The sequence below is a fragment of the Magnolia sinica genome, chromosome 3, assembly GCF_029962835.1.
Source record: "Magnolia sinica isolate HGM2019 chromosome 3, MsV1, whole genome shotgun sequence".
Classification (NCBI taxonomy): domain Eukaryota; kingdom Viridiplantae; phylum Streptophyta; class Magnoliopsida; order Magnoliales; family Magnoliaceae; genus Magnolia; species Magnolia sinica.
In genome coordinates, this window is record NC_080575.1 from 7,852,143 (window position 1) to 7,872,300 (window position 20,158).

Below are 20,158 nucleotides of genomic sequence, written 5' to 3' on the forward strand. Positions count from 1 at the left end.
GTAGAAGTTGTCGGGTTTAAACAATTGAAAGACGAGTATCTCATGTGTCCAGATTTTGGGGGAACATACGTGTCACTCTTAGGTGCCCAGCATAGTTCGAGTGAGTTCGTGCTGAAAGATGGTTTCCTTTTCAAAGGAGACCGACTTTGTATTCCCCGCACTTTCCTCCGAGATTTTCTTGTTTAGAAGCTTCATGCTAGAGGTATTGCTGCCCATTTTGGTCAAGATAAGACCATTGCCCTAGTGGAGGATCGATTTTATTAGCCAAGTCTCAAGCGAGACATAGCCAAAATTTTAGGGCAATGTCGAACATATCAACTGACAAAACAGAAGAAGCAAAATACTAGATTGTACACACCATTACCAGTGTCACACGCACCGTAGCAAGACATCAATATGGATTTCGTGCTTGGACTTTCCAAGATAATTAAAAAGCACTATTCCATTTTTGTGGTCGTGGACTGTTTCTAAAAAATGGCTCACTTTCTCCCTTGTTCTAAAACCTTAGATGCGTCCAACATAGTCAAGATTTTTTTTGAGGGGGTAGTTCAATTACATGGTTTGCCTAAGACCATGGTGTCTGATAGAGATGTCCGGTTTACTAGTTATTTTTGAAAGACATTATGGCATATGATGGGTACGAGACTCCAGTTCTTGTCTGCCTACCATCCTCAAACTAATTGTCAAACTAAGGTTGTGAATCGAAGTCTCGGAAATCTACTACGATGTTTGGTGGGTGAACACATTAAAACTTGAGATTTAGTCCTGCCAGTCACCGAGTTTGCATATAATAGTTCAGTTAATAGGTTTACAGGTATGAGTCCATTCGAGATTGTTAGTGGTTATAAACCTTGACTACCCATAGATTTGTTACTTATGTCAGTTACCCAGAGGACTTCAAAGTCAGCTGATGTAATTTTCTATCACATTCATGAGTTGCATGCAGAGATTAGGAGGCGGATAAATGCTATTAATGAACAATACAAAATTTCAGCTGACTTACATCGTAGAATTTAAGAATTTAATAAGGATGATTATGTAATGGTTAGGATAAGGCCAGAACGGTTCCCACAAGGTACCGTTAAAAAGTTACAAGCACGCAGTGCTGGACCATTTAAGATTTTGAAAAATATTGGGTCCAATGCGTATGTGATAGATCTTTCACCTCGCATGGGGATTAGTTCAACATTCAATGTGGAGGATCTAATGCCCATCCCATAGACCATAATTTTGTTCCAAACCATTGGCCAATTTCTGAATTTTCTTCCCAACCTACACCACCTATGCCTACTATACCTGAGATAAGAGAAGAAATTAAAGGAATTGTGGATGAACAAATTGTTTCCACTCGAGACGGTGGATTTCAGAGGTACTTAGTGAAGTGGAAGAACAGACCATCATCCGACTGTACATGGTTGACAGAAGCAGAGTTGCAGCGACTAGATCCAGATTTGTTAAAAAAGCACAAGAGTTTTATCTCGTCGAAGTCAAGATCTTCTCAGCCGAGGGGCGGACACCAGGCCATTTAAAGTTAATCAACGCAGGAGGCGTGCGTTACCCATGTCAATGTGGTTAGATGATGGATACGGGTCGGGTCTCTAGAGGTCGAAGACATTTCACATGTGTTCGTGACATGTGTAAGTTGCTTAGAGGAGACATTTGGACCATTGAATCGCGAGGTGGGTGTGATCAGACCGTTGGATCGTCACGGCTCACCTTCACAGCACTATCATCGGAGCCCATTAGGTATCTTAAATTTACATTTAGTTTATGAACATTTGAATTAATTAAGTTTTGAGATAGTTTGTGCACAATTTTGTGCGAATTTCATTTTTTTGAAACTTTTTTTAGTAGGGGTATTTTAGTAATTTCATGTAATTACGAATTTATAAGGGTTGCCCTAAACCCATAGCAGGTCATGTGATGTTTTATGAAAAAGAAAAAGTGAGCTTTTGCTTCTGACAATTTCGTCTTCGACTTCCAGTGATTGGAAGAGGGCGTGAGGCCCAGGTAAACGATTTCTCATCCTCTACTTCTTTCTCCTTCTCTCTTTTCTCAAGGTAATCTTTTCTTTAACCCCATTCTCTTCTTTTTCTCCTATAATCTTTACATCTAGAAGCTAAATCTTGTTTCTTTTTATCTAAATCATTAGATCTCAAAAGATTTTCATCCCCCACATAAAACCCATCGATCACCTAAATCTAAATCTGAAGAACCACTAATTCTTTTCTGAATTTTCTAGATTTTCCGATCCAGGAAATTTCTATTTTTCTAGATTAGAAAATTCACTTGGATCGTTAGACGGACCTATTGCAAGACGAAAGTTCTATCTTTTGCCAGATCCAACTAAACTCAGATTTTAAGATTCAATACTTCATGTTTGTGATGGATGGCCATAATCAATACTATATTAACCTTATTTCGTTCTTGTTTTATGATATATAAGGCTGATATTTTATTTGTTTTTTTTTTTTTTTACATTGCATAAATCTGACCCTTTCATATACCATGCTCATTTAAGATTGTATTAGGCCGTCCTACATCAAACATATTCAATGCCTTTCTCCACTGTGAAAACTACTAATATTTCTTTTTCATCCTGAAAAGTAGCAGTAGTATGTGCCATTGCTATTTTATTTTATTTAGTTACAAAAATTCTCTTTAAATACTGCTAATATCTTAATTTAATTATTAAATATTGAGTAGCAAGTATTTGAGCCAACTCAACCTGAGTCCTCGAGCCAACTCGACCTGAATGGACATGGAGTTAGAGTTTTCATGTTTTGAAATATGTGGTGAACTCTCTACGCCCAAGTCCCTGTAGCAATTTAAAAAAAAAAAAATCCCCTTCTTTTTAATAGATTTTAGGATAGGATGTTGTGTTAGGCTTTTACCTATTGATTTCAAATGATATTTAATGATTTTATTGCTGTTATTATTGTTTTTTATTATAAAATGACTGTTATGTGATTGATTATTAATTATTTTTTAATTTTTTGGTCAGGAGGAGGAAGCAACTAGTTGTTAAAGGTTACCATGGATCCAGCACTAGGAGTCGAGATCCTCTCTTCGGGCTTCTTTTTTTTTTTTTTTTTTTATTTTTTTTATTATTTTTTATTATTTTTATTTTTAAACTTCAGCAAAGAGATATTCTTGAGGCTAGACCTGTCCCAGTCCGACTTCTATATATAAAATGAATAAACAACCTGTTCAAGTTCACCTTTTTCATTTATGTTTATATTGTTGCAATTATGGGCTACACATGGCATATGTCCATCAGGCAATGCAATGATTGGATTAGATCATTGGCATGACCATCAGAGTGGGACCCACACTATTGTTGAGTGCACAGTTATGCTATGTGTGATGTACTATAGACAACTCTTGATAGAGTTGTGTTGGTAGAAGGCTTCTCTCCCAATGATTTAGGAGTCATGGGATTGGGAGAATCCTATGATGGGTAGGATTTTCTCATGACTTGTCTCCATATAAAGAAACGTTCGGTCCCCTAATCCACACACCATTATGCACCCATTCATCTTCCCATTAGAGAACCTAAGAAGGCATAGGTATGGTAGAGACATAAGACTGAAAGACACCACATCATCCAGCAATCCATATAATGGCTGATCAAAGTACGCATTCAAAACTGTTAAACGCCCTAGATTTGATGCTTGCAGTAGATTGTGGAATCCGATGTGATTCTAACATATATCTTTTTGCTTAAAAGATCAGGACATTGCAATAAAATCAATAGCTTCAAATAATATTTTAATTTATTTCAGCTGTATGTGAAATTAATTTTGTTTTATCTCATTTACCATCTGGTTGTGGGCCATGAATGGGATTTTCAAGCCCTATCCATGCAATTTGGGCTAAAGCCAGGAACCTTGGGCTTTCACATTACATTATAATGGATTCAAGGAAATGCTGAATATGCTGAGTTTTGAGCTTGGCAAGTGGGCCCAAGCTTCCATGATCTGGACTGGCCTGTTCAGCCTCATTCTAGAAAGAGTAGTATAAAAAAAATCTGAATAGGATAATCTTAACGTTCTAATTAGTGGCATAAAAATACATAATGGTCCACGTCCAACGGCAGTGATGTTCTTCCTTTGCTAGGTAGGAAGTTTTGAACCATTTACTTGATTATAATCTCAGATCTTTAAAAGGCCATATGAGCTGTGATAATCAATGAATTAGAGATGACCCGAGTAGATTAATGTTCACTCCCCAAGTATAGGGTTATAATGTAGTAATAAACTCAGTAAGGCCAAGGTCGAATCCCAAGGGACTGATACTTGTACGTAATCTGAAACTAAGTAGAACTAGAACTATAATAAGATGAAATCTAAATCAAATAGAATTTAAGGAATAATAGTGAAATATTAATCTAAAACTTAAAGAATTCAAAGGTAGGAAACTAGGGTGCCAAGGATCCACTTGTAGCAATTGAGAAGTTACCTTGCATTGATTCAGGGACACAACTGGAATCAGAGTCCTATCCTATCCAATTGGTAAGAAGAGATTTGTCAGATCTCTGAACTTCTCATGAATCTAATCATCAACAGATAAGATTGGTGAAGATTTGGAAGTGATTCCGTCACCTAACCATGCCCAGGAGACTATGGCAAACAACAACAATTTACCAATCTCACAGCCAATCATGAGAGAATTGTGAAAGTTAGGAAATGTTCCATCACCCAACCATGCCCATGAGACAATGGTGAACAACAGGGTTCCCCAGTTCACAATCTCAATAATGGAAAGAACATACTTAAAGCTATCGCAGATCCATTGTAATTTGAGTCACAATAAACCATTAAAAACTAAAAGCATACCTTAATAATCAAATTTGAATCCATAAGGTTTAATAAGACATGAATCAAAACAAGCAACCATCCTAATCACGCTACCAGCTTCACCTCTCAGCCCTAGCTGAGAGGCTTAGCTAACCATGGATCTGATTAACTAAGAAAAGAAAATAAACACAAACAGGAAAAACTCTTCTTCACGTGTGCACGGCCTCCACGGCTGCTCGTCCCAAGATTGGATGCCCCCTCTCTCTCTCACGTCTTTCTTTATAGGCAGAGGGCTCGGTTTGAGTCAGTTGTGTCCTGTTTAGAAACTGCCTGCGAAGGCTTTTACGCAGTCAAGACAGCTCTCTGTTTTGCGCGGTGATTTCCGAAAGTTTCTTGCGTCAAGATTGGAATCGACGCAGTTAATGGTACGATCCTCCATCTCGACTTCTTGGTTAGATTCAGAATCACTTAGGAGGTAGTTGGGACAGTCCTGATTGTGCCAATGAATGCGATGGTAATCACTGAACGGCTTATATCGATGGTTTCCTCAAGAAACGGTCTCCCTTGCGCCCGTTATTGCACGTGCCACATCTTGCATGGACTTCTCCAAAGCGTGTCTTTCTTTGCTTGAACGATGCCCTGAGAAAGATAGACGGCCCGGATCAACCACCGGATATCCGGATGGTGGCCCACCAGACTCATCCGCAAGCCCTGTTGCGAACAGAGCTTTCCGTTTTCTCGCTGTGATGGTCGGTGGACCCCACATTGATGGTTACGAAGAAATCCATGCCATCCAATAGGTTCCCCACGGAAAACCGTTCGGGAAGACCAAGTCCAGTTTGATTTCGGTGTGACCTACAAAACTTCGCGTTACACCGTTCATCCTGCGTTTTGGATGAGCACTCCACACATTTGCTTGCATGGTAGAGAAGGGACACCTAGGCGTGGGTTGTGGTTGCCCCATGGGACAAATGAATGGTCCAGATCATGGATATGAATGAGCAGTGGGCCCCACTGAGAGAGATCAGCGAACGCTGGTGCGTCCGCTATTGCTGGTGCGGAAATAGTCGGGTAAGCCGATTTTGAGTGGGATTCCTGGTCCGGTGCGGCCCGCGTGCGGACGTGCTGTGTACACGCACGTCGCACGTGGGGTCCACTGTCATGCGTGTGATCAATCCACACCGCTTATTCCTTTCCTCTTGTAGATTAAGTGGTTGAGACCAAACTTGAAGAATATCCAGATATCAGGTGGGCCTAAAATTGGAGATTAATGGGCTGATCTGTCCGTTGGCCCACTTCTCGAGATATTCAATGGTTGAAATTTAATATGTATGGTTTATTTATTGCTCCCATCCCATGTATGAATTTTCGAGTCAATCGGATGGCAAGAACCCTGTGATCTTGCATTCTGGACGTTTTTCAAGCCTGTTTGAAGTGAGTGGCTGGAATCTCTCTGATCTCTGGTGTGTGAATCCTCAATCTTGGTCCCATGGCATCCCGTCCAATGCCTTGGTGATGCCTGAGCGTTAAATTCATACTTTTAGCATCCTTTCCAGTCCACGCTCCTAAATTCACCTTGCATCACAAACACAATTAAAATGAATCGTTAAGCAGTGTCATGTTCGTAAATCTAGGTAGTAACTAGGGTCTAATATGCAATGTTTGACCCTCAACAATTAACCCCACTCTGTTCAAAATGAATGGCTGGCCTCTAAACAGCAATTCAGATCGCTTTGAGTGAATTGAATTGGATGGATTTGCAATTTGAAAGCTGTCATTATGAATTAAGATGGTCCTGCCATTGTAGTCATTTTCTGTCTTTTAATTAAATTATTACAATTCAGTCAAATAGTGTATCCAAACACACCGACATGGGATGAATGCTGGATGCTGAACTGAAATGCAATATTCAATGAACTAGAAATTACCCAAGTGAATCTAGTCCTACTTCTTTCATAATTACCTGATTTGCTGGTCTAGATGGCACTTGGGATCGTTTCGAACAAACATGACAGGCCTTCAAACAGCCATTTGGATTGTTTTGAGCTAACAGAATTGGATGCATTGCAATTAGGAAGTTGTCCTAGTCAATTAAAATGGTCCAGCCATTTTGGTCATTTCCTCTATATTTTAATTAAGTTATTACAATTCAGTCTAATAGAGCATCCAAACACACCCACATGAGCTGCATTCTGGATGCTAAACTGAATTGAACCACAATATCCAATGAATTAGAAATGACCCAAGTGGACCTAACCCCACTCATTTATAATGCCTGGCCTCCAAATAGCAGTTGAGTAAACATGAATTGCATGAGTAAACTGAATTGCAATTAGGAAGTCGTCATTATGAATTAAAATGGTCCTGCCATTTTGGTCATTTCCTCTATATTTAAATATTGCAATTCGGTCAACCAAACATGTCCACAGGCTCTGTTTCGGTAGCCTGTTTGGATTGGTGGTATAAAAAAATGGTAGACTTGGAAAGGAAAATGTCATAGCTGAGGGAAACCATGGGTTTTTCACAGCTTCATTGTTGATTTCTTTTCCTCAGAGAAACTTGAATTGAACTGCAATATTCAATGAATTAGAAATAGCCCAAGTGGATCTAGCCCCACTAACTGGCCTCCAAATAGCAGTTCAGATTGTTTCAAGGAAACATGAATTTCACAGGATTGCAATTTGAAGACCAGACCATTTTGGTTATTTATTTCCGCAATATTTCAATTGAATTATTGCAATTCAGTCCAATCACACATCCAAATGGCCCATGAATTAACCCCAAGGGATCCACAGCAGCAATGCTGCAATAAGAATAATAATAATAAAGCAAAAAAAAAAAAAAATCACTTTTATATACAAACATAATAATATTTACAATTCGTATGCAACCTATGTACTGTCTATATACACAATCTAATTACAGATTGAGAAGTACCAGACCCTGAAGAATTTACATGGATCCCTCTATTTAAGGGAGATGACACCTATTTACAATGTGTTATTTCTACTCGTATGGACTGGACATTTGATCTTTTTTAATTTTCTTGTTATCCAAATATATGAGAATTTCAGGAATATGATCGAATCAATCTGAACTTCTGAAATGAGAGGGGTTTAAAAAAGCTTCCGAAGAGGAACCCAACTGATGTTTCTTTGGGAGGTTCGGGAGAGAAGAACGGGTTCTGTTTCACTCGCAGGGTCGTTCGGCCAATCTGCCTGCAGATTGAATCGATGGTCTTGGAATCGACGGGGATACCAGACGCATCCATAACATAGAAGTTGTCTATTGCTTTGCCACCCTTTGTTGAGATTTCTGCTCTTGTGATGCATAAACCATTCTCCCGGAATATCCTTGTGATGTCTGAAAGAAGCCCGACTCGATCATCCGTGCATAATTCTAGCTCTAGTCCCTACAGGGTGAACCATTATAATACATGATAATGTGAACCATTCAATTATTTTGATAGATCAATGGTAGAGATGATTTCTGGGCCATCTCTAGCATCACCAGGGTAGACGTGGCAATCATGTTAAGTGAAATGGAGCCATTGATCTGCTGGGCCAACATTCATGTGCCATAGACCCAGAATCACATACTATTGTAGCCATTGCATCCATGGAAAGCACATGGACAACTTTGTGAGCAAAATAGTGAATAAAAGTTGTGAATTTCTGATGGTCTGTGGACATGTTGGCCCACCAGATCAGTTCCAAATAGCTAGATTGATTTTCATGTGTACCGTAGAGATACTCAAGATGGATAAGCAACCATCATCTACCATTGCTAGCAGCTTCTGAACCACAGCTATATGTCTGATCGGAACTTTTATCTGCTCAGTGACAAATACCTCAGAGGCCCGCCTCTCGATTGCTGCTTCAAGGCACTGGGTCACGCGTTGCCGCTCAGCTTCCGAGATGATAGGGAGCCCGTTGATGTGTCTGATATAGTATTCCTACAATTGGACAAGAAACATCCATGTTAATTACAGAACTAGAATGAGAAATGCTGAAGTTGTCGTCTGGTGAGCCCCACCACATATGTGATACTGTACAAAAATCAGGTTCGAGAGGTGATCAAGTAGGCCAATATGTATGAAGAAAATGGGGCATATGAGAAACTGACCAATGTTCCAGATTCTTATATACATGTGGCCCACCTGATGACTAGAATGGCCTGATTTTAAGGCCACTGTGCAAACTGTGGAGCCCAAAGGATGAATGCATATGCATGCCACATTCTCATGTCTGAATCGAGTCATGAGTAGCCCAGAAGATCTGATACCTGGTAAGCTTCCGTCCTTCCCGTGTCAACAGTCCCATGAAACACCATGTACTGCATATCCGTCAAGGTACAAACAGTATCAAACAGAAGCTTTGGCCGATCCTTCGACCTCATAGTAGCAACAGTATAATCCTTTTCGAAACAATCCAACAGAGCTACATGAGGTCTGGATGAGCTCTTATCCTCAGCCCTTGATGGTCCGCCTCTTTCGTAATCCCTATCATCAAACATCATCTGATGCAGCCTCCTCTCTGTATGGGTCACCCCCATGGAAACCGTCATCTTCGCAGCTCTCTGATCGTTGTTCCCTCTAAGTACATTGCACAATAGCTCCTTGATCTTTGAAAGCCGACTTGGGTCTTCGATTGCACGGCCCGTTGATTCATCAGTGATGTGGACTACTGCTGCGGCTCGGGCATTATGTGTCCAAACTTCCGCATTCACGACATTGCATCTGAGGTCAGCGAGTACAGCACACACTTCGGATAATAAACCGGGTCGGTCGGTGCCTGTTAGCTCAATAGAAGTATGCTCTTTGGAAGGCGTCACACCGACAGAACTCCTCAATGGGGGTAGGAAGCAGGCTTCCGTTTCAATAGACTGCATGATTTTCACAAATTTCATGCAAAAATGTCAAATGGGTGAAATGGGAACTTCATTTGTATATATGAATTCAGCTGATGAGGATGAGAATCATCTCTGTTTTAAGAAACTATGTTATGCCAAGGTATTGAGAATTAAGGGCGTGTTAGTTGCACCAAATTTCATGAAATATCATGAAAATTTACACCAAATTAGACTAATTAATCACAATTTCACGATATTTGGTGCAAAGAAACACACATCAAGGAGCATTACAGCAAAACATTGGGCAGATCTTAGTGAGTTTAAGGCAAATGCATTGGTTTCTAGAGAAAGCATTACAATCATGCAAAAACAGGAACAAAAAAAGAATAAAATAGGTGGCCACTGATCGAAGAATGGGTGTTTCAGGCCACTTCGGCCATTCTCCAAAGAGGAAGTTTTCAATTGAGCATTCGCTCTGCCCACCAAACCATCCATGTGGGGCTCTTTTTCTTTTTTTTTTGATACTTAATGCAAAATTTTTGCATGGTGGGCCCCACCGTGAGTGGAAAGATTGTAATAGAACTCTTTGGAGAATGCTTCCCTTTTATGTTGGGGGATTCAGAAGGGAAAGAACAATAACATTTGATTCTTTTATTTTTTATTTTTTATTTTTCATTTGGTGTTTGTGAGGCCCTTTGAATTGGGAATTCGTACACACTTCAATGAGATTCTATTCACATTAGGAAACAACTCATGCAGGAATTCGAAAGAAAAGTATTCAAGCTGTAGATGCCTTAAAAAAGCATAAATTTCAGAACTGTGGTCTGCTTACTTTTTTTATATAACTGATGATCCCTTCATCTTCGAGTTTCTTGCCATCATGATCAGTCACATTAAACACTGCCACAATTGCAATTGGACAAAAATGATTTTCTTCAATTTGCAAACAAGTAAAGAAAGAACTCGGTTTTGAGTCCCGTTGAATAATTCTATCAAAGGTTTGCTAATTACACATGCTTGGTATAGCCCACACCCCAAATACATCGCCGCATGTGCCATGCTGGCACACGTGTGGAATGTCCCATCTGTCCATCAGGTGGGCCTCAATGAATGAAGCAAATGGACAGCAAAAGAGAAACTTGTTCATCTGTTTTGTACACCATGGCCTATGCAATGAGTGGACTGTTCTGATTTTAGTGGCAAGGGCATCCACAGCATGAGGCCCGCATGATGGGTGACTCAGATCTTGCACAGCATCCAGAACCACCAAAACTCAATTCAATTCAAGCAGGTACAAAATCTTACCACCCATGAACCATCCCCCATCTGAAGATATGTATGCTTTGGTTATAATAAGGTTCAGATCAATCAGAAACTGAACTACTTCTAGTAGAATCCCATGCTTTTTTACACTGTCAACCTAAAAACAAAACATCCCATTCAGTATCATTTAAGAAGGTTTCTAATACATGGAAGCACAAAAAAATCAGTAACGGTGTGTTTGGGAGCACCAAATATCATGAAATTTTATAATATTTCATGATTAATCAGTCTAATTTGGTGCAAAACATCATGAAATTTCACAATATTTGGTGCAGCCAAATGCACCCTAGATATAAACAACTTTTTGGAAAATCAAACAACAGAAGCTAAATATTTCTCTCTTCTTATTCAAAATCCCAACACAAAACCAAACCAGTAATTAGTGAAAAGGAATTCCAGGTTACCTGAATAATGGTTGCATTCTTACAAGCATCATTGTCAATTACAACCCTGAAAATACAGAAAAAAAAAATTGGATAAATTAAAAGGAAAAAAAAAATCCAATACCAAAAGAAAAGCCAAAACAGAAGAAAATAGAGAAAACCACAAAAACCAAGCTGATTTTGGGGGGGAAAAAAACCCAGGCCTGCTTAAAAGATTAAATTCCCAAAAATTACAAAAAGAAGCACAGAAAAAATCAGAAAAAAGACAAGAAAGAAAAACCGAAACAGAGAAGATACAAAAGACCCTTTATAAGTAATCTATACAACACTTCTATTCCTTGATTGAAGACAAAAATAACCAAATTCAGGCCTCCTTCAAAAGCCAAAATATCTATAATTAACAATATCATGCAGCAAAAAATACCCAAAATAGAAAAAGAAAAGGGGTGTGAGGAAAACCCAAAACAAGCAAGCTAGAACAGATCCACCATGGGTATCTCACTGCAATTCCTTAAATTGAAAAAAAAAATAATAAAAAATAAAAAATCCAAACAAAGAAATCTCCAAAAAAAAGGTCAAATTCTGAAAATATCAATGAGAAATGCTAGGTTGATTGGCATGAGGAGGGATTGAAGAGGCAATTTGTAGCACACAAACCAATATCAACTTGTGCAATTTCTAGACCGCTCGTTAGGTGGGTCGCACCATCAACATACTGTGGCCCAAAAACAGTCTGGACATTCATCACGTGGGGCACATGCTTATTGCTTATAGAAAAAAAATTAAAATGGATGTTCAACATTCTATATTCAAGGTAAAATTTTAATCCGCTTATGGAGTGTACAGGCCTGATTTTTTGGGTCAGGGCATGTCTATGGAGGGCCCCACCTGATGAATGGCTTGGATCTCGCACGTATGATCCAGGCGGTCAGCACATGTACCACAAATTGCCTTTCCATCTATACTTGAGAAAACAGTCTTGGAAATCCTCAATTGCAAATCATACACAAAAAATAAAAATAAAAACAGAAAAATGGTCTAAAAACTACAGACACCCTTTACACTAATACAAAACATGCAATTACACTATTTACACCACCTTACAGATAGATGCACCCTTTCCTCCAAGTTTCAGTGATACAACAGCAGAAAGTTAAACTACCATAATCCCAGAAGTAGCAAGAAAGGAGTCATCTAACAAACAGGTTGTGTTCAGAAATTAGTTCCCATTCTCAAAATTTTCAAACCCACCCAAAAAAAAAAAATCTCTAAAATTCAGACTCAGTCCTACTTCAAAGATTAGATTTCTCAAGATAACAGAATCATACAGAAAAAATTACCCAAATAATCCTCAAAAAAAAAAATGTAATGGAGCAAGAACAACCCAAAACAGGATATACACAAACAACACTTACAATAATCTCTACAAAATTCCAATTCCAATTCCCAAATATCAAAAAATCCAAACAACCAAGTTTGCTGTAGAAATCAGCTCCCTTTCTGAAATTTCAAACTCGCCAAAGAATTCAAAAATTCTCTAAAATTAAAACCAGTCCTACTTCAAAGATTAGATTTCTCAAAATTACAGAATCATACAGCAAAAATTACCCAAATAACAACTGAAAAGATTGAGAAAGAACAACCCAAAACAGGATATATACAAACAAACCATACCAATACTCTATAAAATTCCAATTCCTTCACAAAAATCAGAAAAGCCAACAAAGAAATTTCATCAAAAAGAGATTCAACTGAAAGAATTTTTTTTTAAAAAAAGTAAAAAAAATAAAACATACCTTGGTGGGTTCATTCTCCTAATTAGCTTTGCATACTCATCATCCATTTTTAAACTTTCAAAAAAAAAAAAAAACAATATCAGTGCTTTCTTTTGATTGAGAGAGAGAGAGAGAGAGAGGAAAAGTCTCTAAGAAACCAACTTTTAACTAGATTTCCATGAACCCGTTTCGGTAGTGCGAATGAATAATGATACTCTGGTAGTGTATGACTATCTATACTCATTCACAAAGATTCTTTACACGTGCAATCCAAGATAATTAATTCTATCTCCTGTGACCCTCTGAATATTGGCCATAGATTAAAATGGACCTTTTTAACAATCAAAACCTTCAATTTTATTTTGCTTTTTCACTGTATTTGAAAAGTAGATTTCGATCAAACCAATCTTTAAACCTATGGTCACCAAAAAATGAGACATTGTGATTGAAAGAATTAGATCACTATTTAACGGCTTGGATTTATGTAATTTCTGTCATGTCTAATGTAATTGTTTGAGTACATATAGAAAACTATGCATCATCAGTGTATCAAATATTTCCCTTCACTAAAACGGCCTGTATGCCCGTAGCTAGCGTTAGCCGGTTCCTCTCCACTACGTGTCAAGCTTGCATTGGTTGGAGAAACAGTTACTGTATTTACGCGGGAAGTAAGAGGTGGGCCCTGTAAGGTGAAATCCGTTAGATGAGAAACTGGCGGGTACACGTATTGCTTGTGCGGGACAACGGAAAATACCTATGTGCGGAAGTTACATGAGGCCCATCAAAGCGTGCATGTAAAATCCACTCCGTCCATCCGTTTTTAAAGATCATTATAGCATGAATTTCACAAATTGGGTTAGATCCAACCGTTAAGTGACGCACACCACGAAAAGAATAGGATTGAACGCCTCGAAACCTTTTCGGAGTGGTAGAAGTTTTGAATTAGGCTAATATTTGAATTTTCAGTTAATCCCATTGGGAATAACCTTATGAACGGTTTAGATGGACTATAAACATAAAGGTAGACCCCCAGGAAGGTTAACGGTTGTAATTTACGTGCCTAATGTTTACTGTTGTGTGGTCCAGTTAGATCTCTGATCTGGATTGTTTTTGGAAACAACTATAAAGTATCTGGGAAAACTGATGGACGGAGTGGATTTCTCACGGACATAACGGTGGGCCCTACGTAGCTTCCGCCAAGGGGAGTTTCATGTTGGCGGGGACAGAGCCACGGAGGCATTTCGGGTCAAAGGGCGGTCTTTACTGCGCCTTTCATTGGATCCGTACATTTTGCAGCCAAGTCAAGGTCACGAGAAGATGCAGTGGTGACGTGTCATAGGTCAACCGCCACGTGCCAGGTGCGCATTGGTCAAGTCTTACTGCTTTTGGGCGGCAATCCCAGAGTGACGGGAAACGGATTGGCTACTCCCCCTGCCACCAGCCCCGTGGCTGGTGGTCGGTGCTCGGTGGGCCCCATCATTTTAGGGTTTTATAGCAGAGGGATATAAATCTCAGGTGGACCACACCACAGGAAAACAATAGTGATTGGATATCCACCATTAAAATCCTCCTAAGGCCTACTGTACTATTTATTTGACATTCAATTTATTAACGAAGTCATACATGCCCAGGTGAAAAGTTTGATACAAAACTTTTATAACTTTTATGGTCCCAACAAGTTCTCAATGGTTGGTGCTCTTTCAACACTGTTTCTGTAATGTGGCTCACTTGAGATTGGGATATATCTCATTTTTGGTCTTTTACCATAAAATGATTTGAAAAAAAAATAAATGGAGGCACGGTTGAAATAATTACATCATGAAAAAGTGTTGAAGGAGCACCAACCATTAAAAACTTGACTGGTGGCAGGGGGAGAAGCCAATTCGCTTCCAGAGTGACGGACCAGTTCCCGGCCCACGTATGGCAGTAAAGAAGCCGCCTGGCTGGTGTAGGACACACCACCAACCTGGCTAGTGGGTTGACGTCACCAAATTCTGTGGATCCCATCATGAGGTATGTGTTATATCCAAACCGTCTGTCCATTTTAAAATCTCGTTGTAAGGTTTAAGATTAAAAATAAGACAGATCCAAAGATTAATTGGACCACACTGCAAAAGTAGTAGGAACTAAACGTCTCCCATTGAAACCTTTAGGGGCCACAGGAGCCTCAACGCTCGTCTTCGCAGGACACTTATCCACATCAGCCAGGTCGGTGGTGTGTGGTACACCAGCCAATCCGCTTCCGGTAAATAACCAACAGCTTGAGTTCTTAAAATGCCCAAAATACCCAAGCACGGTTTTGGGTAGGATCCCTAGCTGTGAGGCCACTGTGATGTATGTGACTTCAATCCACACCATTCATCCATTTTGACGGGTCATTTTAGGGTATGATATAAAAAATGAAGTAGATCCAAATCTTAGGTGGATCATACCATAAGAAACAGTCATGATTGAATTCCCACCATTAAAAACTTCATGGGACCACCAGATTTCATGGTCACAGAGACCTGGATGACAAATATAATCTGATCCAAAACCATTTTACCCTAAGAAAACTTTATCGATCAATTCCTTCATTTTTGTAATCATGCTCTAAAATGAGATTTCAAAATGTATGAAGGGCGCGGATATAAGTCGCTTACATCAAGGTGGGCCCCACGGTCAGATATCCCACCCACCTCGGTGGATCCGAGGATTCACCGAAGCCGCGCCCTAAATACCCTTCGAATTTGGACCGTTATTCTTAATGTTCACATGCAGACACCTAAATGGGAACTTTCAAACCATACCTGTAGTTTCCCCCAAACAAATCTTAACGAAAAATCCGGTCTGTTCAAAAGATGGGCCATTTTAAGAATATTATACTTATAAATAAATCAAATTGTTCACTTATCAGGAAGGCTATATCTTCGAAGTTAGTAGAAATTGATGGTCTGAAAAAATTGCGATCTGTGGCCTATCTAATGAGCAGATAACCGTTATTTCTAAGAAAAAAAAACCTTGGGTGATATTTTAGACAGATCGGATTTACTATATACATCATAGATCAGTGGAAAAGACAAAGATGCATGTGTAAGTTCACACACGGTGCTAGCACGTGATAATTTCTGGTGGAAAATAATGAAAAATATTACAGAAAGAAAAAGGGGTCACAGTCTCACAGACAATGACACTGTAATGGAAGCCACCGACCAGATTTTTGTGGGGTCACCATGATGTATTTATTTATCCATGCGGTTCAACCCTCTTCTCATATCATTTTAATGTATGGGCCAAATATGAGGTAGATCCAACCATGTAGTGGACCGCACCAAATAGTAAGCTTGGTTGAATTAAATGCATTGCATTAAATGAATGTAAAGTCATCTCTTATATGGTCCACTAATGCATCGGATCTACTTTATTTTTGTGGCCATATATTAACATGATAGGAAGAGAGGGATGAAATACGCGGATAAACAGTTAGATATACTTAGGTGGGTTCCACGTACGCCTGGTTGGACACTTAAGGGGGCGTTTGGCGCATGGGTTTATATGGGATGGAATTGCTTTTGGTCCGGTGCCAATTCCACTCATTGGGAAGAATAGAAAAGCTTGGATTTAGATAGGATGGAATTGCATTTGTCCTATGCCAATTCTACTCAATGTTAACAAGTTGTGTAGGTCCTATTATGATGTGTGGGCTATATCCACACTGTCGACCCATTTTCAAGATCTTTTTAGAGCATGGGCCAAAAAATCAGGTAGATCTAAAGCTCAAGCAAACCCCATCACAAAAAGTAGTGGGGATTGAACACCTACTGTTGAAAACTTCTTTGGGGTCACATAAGTTTTGGATCTACCTCATTTTTAGGCCTATGTCATAAAATGAGGTTACAAATCAGATGAACAGTTTGGATATAACATGTGTGTTTTTCTCAATAGTTTCAAATGATGATGAGTATATCTATTCAATGTACAACAAATCAAAGAGTCAATCTCACCATATTACAAACATATCATGAAATTATGCTTATCCCATGGTAATAGGAACAATTCCTGTTATATGTAATAATTATATATTTTTTAAAATCCCATTCCACCTATTCCTTCCTAATACCATGAGCCAAACACCCCCTGAAGGTCTGACAATGTTGGACACAATCGGCTTCCCAATGTGATGTGGGTAGCATAAATGAATACCGATTTCTTGCCAAAGACTTCTGTAGTTACTGTGCTGGGATGCTAGGTGGGCCACCATAATGTTTTTGAGAAATTTGTTGAGTCCATTCATTTGATGGGATCATTTTAAGATATGAGATTAAAAATACGGTGGTTCTAAAACTCAAGGACTCCATACAGAGTGAAAATTGGGGGAAAAATTGTCTACTGTTAAAACCTTCTTGGCTCCTCCTTGATGTTTACGCTCCAATCAAAATTGTTTATAAGGCCACTCCCACTGGGATGAATTGAAAATAGCAAAAACTTAACCAGGTAAGAAACTTTTGTGTCCATGCAAATGTTTCAACAGTGGTCACTGAATCCACACTGTTTGCTCTTGTATGGCCGCCTTGATTTTTGAATCCACCTGATTTTTACTCTCGTCCTAAAATAATCCGGAAAAAAAAATAAAAAAAGAAAAAAAGAAAAAAAGAAAGAAAAAGAGTGGATTTCTCACAAACATCATGGTGGGCCCCACCTAGCATCCCAACACAGGAACTTATCCGCATCCAGGCCGGGATGCGTGGCCCTGGATTTTGGGCTGGTTGGGTGGGCTCGGGTTGGTGTGGTCCAGATTTTCAAATGGTTGGCTGGTCCCGGGTGATTTTAATAAGGTGTTTGCAATTCTAACATGGATCCAAGATCCAAAATAAAGATCAAGGATTGAAGTGGACCATCTAACCAATGAAACAATTAACATTACTGCATATCCCATTCGCAGTGGGTCATGCACCTGATTATTCTCAGATAGTGGTCCATTCAATAAATTGGGTCATTCTCATTCCTGTTTGAACAGTCCATAATCTAACCATTGATCATGTTAAGTGCCCACCAACCCAAAAATCGACTGAGTCAACTCTATTTCCGTTGAGTCTCCGAGTTTTTTCAACTGTAGTTTTGGTCGTTTGGCAGGCATGCATTGCAAACGGCGAGGAATCCGCTATAGAGGAATTCTATATATGATGGTGGCCTGGCAAGTAGGGCCATTGTCAAGAAATCCAGACGGTTGGTCTATAGCGTCCCAAAAACATGTATTGTGTCCCAAGAATCTCCCAACGGAACAATCAACCTTTTGGTTTGTATACTACATAGGGATGGTTATGTATATAAATACAAAAACGGTCCACATTCAACTGAAAGATGGTCCTCATCTTCCCAATTCAAGGGAGCGTCCAATAATTCTACTTCTATGGTGGGAATCAATGAGCTAATGGTTTGGATTACACATCCATGAGTTATACTTATCATAATTAAAAATCTGCATTTATCATGTAACGTATGAAAAAGTGTGAGGCATGTGTCACATAATTTCTCTTATATGTAAGCTTTTTAATAAGAAGATAGAACGAGGCAGGATCCTCACATGGGAAGGAATGGAGGACCACAACGTGGCCCACCGCCTCATCCATTCATCGAGAGAGGGAAGAGCCGATAACCATTGAACGATGACAAAACGCGCAACGTAGCACATGCAAACAAACAACACACACTAATCCAGATATGGTCCAAAATTCTCAGTTGTATTTTTCGTCACCACATGGCATGAAAAATACAGCCTTTCATTAACTAGAAATGGACAGCTCCACGTGTTACTATCAATGGGAGAAAAGTGCATCAATGAAGATGTCTATAAAGTGCCGTACTCGTACTTGCCCATACTTAGATTATGGGAAGTGTCCAAATATTAAATAAAATAGTTAAAATTGCTCTAGTAATTTCTATGTCCATAGAAAATTAAAAGAGAAAAAACCATATATATTAATGAGAAGCTTTTTGGATTGATGGGCTGTGAGTGGGATCAACTTGTAAGGTTCTTGTTGAGGTCAAAATTTGGATTACCCTCCACTCAACGCGGTGAACCTTCGAAGAACCCTGGCCCTGCATAAGGGGTGAGCAAAGGAGACCCTGGCTAAGCTGGGGGACCCTCCAATGCTTAAGTCAAGTCAAGGGAATCGGGGACTAAGTTGAATGTAGAGATGGTGTGAGATGTTGCGTACCTGTAGTAGTAAGATCCCCTTGTATTTATACCTATCTATCGGACGATCTGGGTCCGTTAATCTTGGCACGATTCACTCAATCGGCAGGATACTTATAATCGTGGAGATATTGTCTGTAATCCAAGGATTATGTAGCGTATCATGCCTTAAAGAAACGTATCTGTGGGCGAGATATACGGTAGTATTTGCTTAAGGTCGTTTCTAAGTTTATCGTACGGAATGTCCACGTCCGGCCTCAACCTTAGCTTAGGATCTCAGACTGAAGAACCCTCGGCTTCCGAGCCTCAGACCTGGACTTTGAGCTTTCCCCTCTGAGCTCCGAGGTGGGTTGCGGGCTTAAGTCATTGAGTTTCCCTGTAACGGGCGACATGCAGATGTGGGTGGTCGAATGATCTGCCTCTGGTCGAATAGTAGTAGGACGACCCAAGGTCTTGTAAGTAAGTTCTGGTCTGAGCTTATTCTGAACTGACAACCTCGGAGCAGGAGCACTACTTCGGGCCGAGCCGAGAGTCATTCCTTCCTTCAGTCGTTTTCACCATTTCAGATTATCTCTTATGCATCCGATTGGATGAAGATGGCGTCGGACCTCGGAACTGAAAGGGCTCAGATCTTCCCATAACAGTTCTCATTAGGTGAGTCACGCATGATCAATGGTTTGGTTTGGACAGCATTGTGTGGGCTCCATAGTAGTAGTTATCAATTCAAATACATAAGGAATGGTGCGCTTGCATGGTATTTTAAAGAGACATTGACTCTTATAATATGGAGACTCTTAAAGTAGTTGTAACTTTTACAGAAATAAGGACATCACAAAGGTTTCTCAAAAGGGT

The 20,158-nt window shown here is 39.5% G+C and overlaps 1 protein-coding gene across 5 annotated transcripts; it reads right to left on the reverse strand.

Moving 5' to 3' along the window:
- Positions 1-7,638: 7,638 nt before the first annotated feature.
- On the reverse strand, positions 7,639-13,284 carry LOC131239433 (ACT domain-containing protein ACR6-like). Of its 5 annotated transcripts, none has more exons than XM_058237122.1 (7): positions 13,153-13,284; positions 11,378-11,423; positions 10,956-11,070; positions 10,483-10,550; positions 9,084-9,683; positions 8,650-8,754; positions 7,639-8,211 (listed from the first exon to the last, which is right to left on the reverse strand). In XM_058237122.1, exons 1-7 carry the CDS (start codon positions 13,197-13,199, stop codon positions 7,870-7,872), a joined length of 1,323 nt encoding a protein of 440 aa, XP_058093105.1. In that variant the 5' UTR covers positions 13,200-13,284; the 3' UTR covers positions 7,639-7,869. The 5 variants fall into 5 exon arrangements, with proteins under 5 accessions (XP_058093105.1, XP_058093106.1, XP_058093108.1 ...); XM_058237123.1 differs by having other exon boundaries at positions 10,956-11,062; positions 13,153-13,234; XM_058237124.1 differs by lacking the exon at positions 13,153-13,284 and adding an exon at positions 13,031-13,078 and having other exon boundaries at positions 7,640-8,211.
- Positions 13,285-20,158: the final 6,874 nt, after the last annotated feature.

Excerpts from the sequence above, each read along its gene's own strand:
- LOC131239433 (XM_058237122.1), bottom strand. The coding sequence starts at position 13,199 with ATGGATGATGAGTATGCAAAGCTAATTAGGAGAATGAACCCACCAAG. Across the intron at positions 11,071-11,377 it reads AGAATGCAACCATTATTCAG|GTTGACAGTGTAAAAAAGCA; the intron begins GTAACCTGGAAT and ends TTTTGTTTTTAG. Across the intron at positions 9,684-10,482 it reads TCATCAGTTATATAAAAAAA|TCTATTGAAACGGAAGCCTG; the intron begins GTAAGCAGACCA and ends AAAATCATGCAG.